The 6,362-nt window shown below is 39.0% G+C and overlaps 1 protein-coding gene across 1 annotated transcript; it reads left to right on the top strand.

Moving 5' to 3' along the window:
- The first annotated feature begins 251 nt into the window (after positions 1-251).
- LOC124076308 (vomeronasal type-1 receptor 90-like) lies at positions 252-1,106 on the top strand. Its single transcript, XM_046420174.1, has one exon. It carries the CDS (start codon positions 252-254, stop codon positions 1,104-1,106), a length of 855 nt encoding a protein of 284 aa, XP_046276130.1.
- The last annotated feature ends 5,256 nt before the right edge of the window (positions 1,107-6,362 follow it).

Raw genomic sequence — 6,362 nt, 5'->3', positions numbered from 1 at the left:
GTTGTGTCCATGTACAAAAAAAAAAAATGATTCATTCTCTCTCTCTCTCTCTCTCTCTCTCTCTCTCTCTCTCTCTCTCTCTCTCTCTCTCTCTCCCTAAACAAAACTTCATTATAAGTATGAACATACTTTGAGGAGGGCAGACTTGGTAGTTGGGGAGGTTGAAGCTGGTAACAATCCTCATGATGAGAATTTATCCTCATTTTATCCTCAGACATGGACTCTGTACCATCTTTTCACCAGAAGACAAAATGACCAAGAGCAACACACTTCACATTTTTATTGCTGTAGGAAATGTCTTTTCTTCCCAAATTATCCTTGGGATCACAGCCAAAATCTTCCTGCTCCTCTTCCACGTCCTCACGTGCCTTCTCCAGTGCAGGATCAGGCCTGCTGATTTCATCATCGCTCACCTGGCCCTGATTCACCTGCTGATACTCATAATCAGGATGTTCCTGGATATAGACATTTTTGGGGTTCAATATATTTGGAATGACATCTCATGTAAAACCGTCATCTACCTGTACAGGCTGATGAGGAGCCTGTCAGTCCACACCACCTGCCTGCTGAGTGTCCTGCAGGCCACCACCCTCAGCCACAGAAGCTTCTTTCTGGCCAAATTCAAGCACACGTTCCCACAGCACAGTCTGTGGTACTTTCTCATTCTCTGGGTGTTCAACATGTTCATTAATATCCATATTTTACTCTCTATTGGAGGCCCCGCCAATGACACATTAGATGTTTGGTTTTCCACTGAATCCTGTAGGGATTCCTCCACAGGTTACTATTACATAATCTTATTTTCCCTGGTAGGAATACTCTGGGACGTCTTCCTTCTGGGGCTCATGGCCCTCTCCAGTGGGTACATGCTGGCTCTCCTGTGGAGGCATAAGAGGCAGTGCCAGTACCTCCACACCACCAGCAGGATTCCACAGGCCTCCCCAGAGCAGAGGGCCACTAGGACCATCCTGCTGCTCATGGGTTCCTTTGTGGTCATATACTTTGTAGACTGCATGATCTCCTCCTCTTATGAGAAAATGCAGAAGAAGGATCCGGTTTGCCTTGTGATCCAGATGCTGGTGGGCAATGGCTGTGATGCTCATTAGTACCAAAAAATGAATGATCCAGTTCTTCCAATCCACACTGTGGAGGATGAGGACATGTTTAAGCATGGCCAGATAACCTCTCACAGTGTCATCCCACGTTATTTCCTCATGAATTTCCAAAAATTAGTTGATGTTGGAAAAAAAAAAAAAACTAAATGAGGATGAGGGAGATGAAACTTCTGTTGTTCTTTGGAAGATCTTTATCAAACCAGGTGAGGTGGTGCACACCTGTCATGCCAGTGGTTCAGGAGGCTGAGGCAGGAAGTTCTCAAGTTGAAGGCTAGCCTCAGCAATTATGTGTGTCCCTATGCATCTTAGGGTGACCCTGTCTTCGAATTAAAAAAAATACAAAGTGCTGGGCATGTGGTTCAGTTGTTAAATGCCCCTCCATTCAATTCCTAGTTAAAAAAAAAAGGTTTTCAATGATACATGGCCTGTTTTCTTACCGAGCTTGCCTAAAGCAGATACCTTCCCTGTCCATAAATGGACCATGACCGTTAACCCTTTGCCTGGAGAATGTGTTTTGGAAGAATAATTTTGTTGAGTATTGGGAAGAGAAATATCTTGCACAACTACCACTTTTTTGATATGCCTGTGGCAATTAAGGGTGGCCTGTCCAGATCCCAACAGGTTACGCCCATCTCTGGGGCTACTATGAAGTATCTTCCTAGTAGACTAGAGACAAAGTTCACATGCAGTGGATAATCTATTGCCCTAGGAGATCCACAGGTAGTTCACAATGCCAAACCTAAATTTCCCTGGATTCCATACCAGGAGAAGACCCTCATGAAACTAACAGGTGGCCCCCCACCACATCTGCCTAGGCAGGAGCTCAGGAGAATTGTAGGTCTCAAATTGACTCAGAACAGTCTTGTGATACTGCAAGATGTTTCCTACATAACCTACCAGTTTCACTTAACTTTTGGAAGGACTGACATAATGTCCAACTCCTGGAACAATAAAGGATGATCATGTTCTCTCTCCAATGCCCAAGTCTGACTGTGTTTTGGTCATACACTTCCTGCCAGGTATCTAAGACCAAGTTGGTCAAAATGGACCTTTTTCCTATCTACGGTTAGAGTCCACTGAGATTCTCAGAGATTGCTCTTGGGAACTTTTGAGAAACCTCTTGGTTTATTTTTAACTTTTTCTCTACCAGTTGTGCCATATGACAGGATGGGTTAGCATCGTGGTGAATAACTTTTGCTTCTCTTGGATATATCTGAAACGTCTCCCTGTCCAGTGACCCTCCTCTTTGCCGGATGTGCTCTGTGTTTGGATTTCTGGTTTCTTGGGCCTTTCAATGTCTCTGATGGGGCATTTAGGTGCTTCACCAGTGTCATGGGGACCTTAGAGGGGCACCATTTTTTTTTAATCCATGATGACCTTAAAGGGTAAGGAATAAAATACCGGCTGCTGTTAACTTGGCCCTTTTATGTCCTTAACTTTGGTGTCCAGGTTTAATTTGAGACATTGGACAGGTCAGTTTCACCAGTGTTGAAATATGAGTACTGAGCTTTAACTTCAGGGAGTATAATTTCATAGTGACTCATTCAATATAATTTAACTGGAAGTCAGTTTTATATTCTATTTGTCCTGTAGTAAGTACATGAATTGTACTTACTTCTGTTCTATGTGGGAGCCATGCTAACTTAGAATAAAATTCGAGGCAGAGACTTATCTCAGGTTATACTTATCTCATTTATGGCAAATGCTGGCTAATATGACTTATTTTTTGAAGCTGATCTTTGCATTTGTTAAAACTTTGGAGGCTGACACCTGAATATTATTAATTGAGGCCAAACTCAGCAAATTAGCATTAACTTGAAGTAACTTAGTGAGACTCTGTCTCAAAATAAAATATTTTTAAAAAGACCTGGGGATGTAGCTCAGTGGTATAATGCCCGTGGTTCAATCCATGGCACCAAACACACATATGAACCAAAAAATGCTGAGAAAAGATGACAGGTTAATATTTGTGAACATAGGTTGCCATTTATGAATTAAGACCTTCAGTGGATGTTTCGTCAGAACATTGAAATGCAGATTTGTTCATTATTTTGACCTTTAACTGATATACTGTTTGGACGTAGAATTGGAATACAATATTATAATTTGATACATGGTCACAGAGTTTGCTGATCACATAAGCATACTTAAATTTAATATTTCCTCAAATTTTATCATTTTTGAAGTGTAAGGAGTCCCAAAACTCGTCTCCTTTACTCTTTGGTTATATAAAATCACCTGATGTAGACTCTGGTGACCACATTGAGCTATAGACATGAAAACTGCTGACCCCAGCCCTGCAGCTGTGCCCAGTTGCGCCTCACCCCTCCTCTGACTGCACCTTCCCCTGACTCTTCCCAGCCTCTGCCCTGATGAACAACTATGTGGTCAACATTTTTAGTTTCCATACATGAGTGAGAACAGGCAGGGTTTTTTTTTTCTAAAAATAAAATTCTATACACCATTAGAAAAACAATGTCATCTTCTTCAAAGTGGGATGATCAGGAAAAATGAAAATTTCATACTTTCACGCACTCAGCATTTTTGTGTCTGCTCCTAGGACCAGCCTGGGAATGACTAGATAGATTTTCCATGAGGGCACATCTGTTTCATACTTTATGAGTCATAGAATATCACATGCTCTGAGCCCTGTTATACTCTGATTTTTTTAACATTAAAAATGACACAGGTCTGTTCTCCTATACTTGATTTATTGAAGGTAAAATATATACTGAGGAAGGTTTAAGGAATAAATTTATGTAATACAAATTTTATCATTTGTCTAGAAAATTATAAAATAAAAAACTTAAATGCTAGTTCTAAAATTGTGCTATTTCATAACTTTTCTGTGGAGATTAGGGCCTGGAGGACATGCACTTTGAGTATTGTTGCAAGCTCTGCATGGATGAAAACTTGTCCGACCTATTCATTTGCTTGTATAGTTTTTTTTTTTCTTTTTGTACTTTTCTATATGTATAGTATCATCATTTTTTAAAAGCGAGGAAATAAAAACTGTTTGCAAATCAATCATAATTGGGATTAGCAATATATAGAGGACAGTCTATTAGAGCATAGTTACAGTCTCTTGTGTTTTCATTGAGGAATTATTGGTATGGATAAGAACTTACACTTGTTGTCCTAAATATTTTTTTTCTGTTTTTTTGTCCTTCGTATATTTTGGTATGTGTTTTGTCTCTTTCTTTCTCTCTTATTGTTTATTATTGAGGTTGGTTGGTTTTGTAGAGAGATTATGTTTGACTCTCTTGTCCTCCTTTCTGTAATACAGCACCAATGATTTGTTCAATTTCTTGTGCTTTTAAATCACTTTGCTAACATGTATTCACCATGTGCAGTGATGGGGTTTAGTGTGACATCTCCATAAACATGAGCAGCCTTCTCTGATTGAATCCATTCTCTGTCAATGTAGCTCTCTCTAAACCTCTATTTATCACCATATCATATCCATGTGACTTATTTCATTGTCATCCACACAGGACAGAGTCTATGCAGGGCTTCTCTTTCTGTGTCTGCCTTATTTACTGAACACAGTCCTGCAGTTCTATCCATTTTCTTTACACAACAGGGCGCCAAGTCACGTCTGATTTCCTTTAGGAGGAAGAAAAGGAGATAGTTTTACATTTTTTTTTTTTTTACTGTAAATGCATGTGCATGAAAAGATGTACGTCAAAAATGAGCATACATACCTGAACAGGATGAAGTCCAGCTTGAAGTCTATGTATTCTTCCTAACAAAAACGCCTTTCAGATACATTCATTATTAGCAAATTTGGCAAAGTAAATTTTTAAATGAATAATTAAAAGAAAAAATTAATGGATAAAAATATTGTTACTACCCTGTTATTGCAAGTTATAAACAAGGGTATTTTGGAGCAAGGAAAATGTATCTAATATCAGGATCACTTATCTTTTTAATATTTCATGTGAAGGAAATATCAGGATCACTGCCTTCTTCCTGGAAATTTGGTAATGGGCTTTGGAGGGGCATAGCTAATTTTCAAATTGTTAAATGTAGGACAAGAAAGGTTTTATGAGAAACTAAAATAGATGCTTGTAGCAATGTGAGTTTACCCTCTTACCTTCTGGAATGTGTCAAATTATTTTTTAATATCTCAAGGTTTAGAAGTCACTTATCAATAATAGTTCTATTGGTTCAGGAATATGGGGGGAGCAACACTCAGTATTTAAAAAAAATCAGGATGGGCTGGGGATGTGGCTCAAGCAGTAACACACTCACCTGGAAAGCACAGGGTGCTGGGTTCAATAAATAAAAATAAAAATAATAAAAATTATAAAAAATAATTTAAAAAACAAAGATGTTGACTTCACCAAAAACTGAAAAGTAAATATTAAAAATTTCTCTCTCTCTCTCTCTCTCTCTCTCTCTCTCTTTCTCTCTCTCTCTCTTTCTTTAAGAAAATCAGGACAACTTTTTACTTCCTGCCTATTTTCACAAAAGTAGATAAAATATGAAACATGAGATAGTATAGATGGGCATATGTAACTTGATTGCTGCTACATCTGGCTGACGAAAATGTAATAGAATCCTGATATAATGGACATTTCTAATGGAAATCACTGACTAATATTGTGTCTCACATGTATCAGATGACATAACTTAGGAAGAATTCCTTCACGGCATTTTACAGAGCACTGTTGTCTGGGTTGAGTTTAGTGGCCAGAGCAGAGTGTCTCTTCTAAAACTCCAAAAAAAAAAAAAAAAAGAAACTAAAAGACGCAGTTTCTCCCTTCCCAACCTCTTCCTCCTAGAAGCCCCATGCACCAACTTAGCACTTATCTGGATAGATGTGGGGCAATTGCTGCACCTGAGAATAACCTGCAGAGTTTTGAGCAAAGGGGGCTGTTAGATCATCTCTCTGCAGCCTCTAATTTTAGTGTCCCCAGTAATGTGACAAGATCCAACTGGAGAGCACAGGACTATGGAGTCCACAGTGTAACATTTCACTTGCCTCTTGATTTGATTCTAATCTGGATAATAAGCCACTGTCTGGGGAGAGTGGCACTCAAAATTTTCTCTAAGTTCCCTTGACAAAAAATAATGTGTAGCCATCATTTAGACCACACAACTACTCTCACTTTGATATGAAGTTAAAATGAGCTCATATCCATTCCTCATGGTGTGATGCCTGAATTCTGGGATTAATCATTCTTAGTGCCTCCCATGTCTCTGAGGGTCCTCTCTCTACAATGTATGATTGGCACCCTCTTC

The sequence above is a fragment of the Marmota monax genome, unplaced genomic scaffold (assembly GCF_021218885.2).
Source record: "Marmota monax isolate L192 unplaced genomic scaffold, Marmota_monax_Labrador192_F-V1.1 WCK01_AAM20220418_F8-fsc01451, whole genome shotgun sequence".
Lineage (NCBI taxonomy): Eukaryota > Metazoa > Chordata > Mammalia > Rodentia > Sciuridae > Marmota > Marmota monax.
Note: the sequence above shows the minus strand (reverse complement) of the source record. Positions and strands in the feature narration are given on the sequence as shown.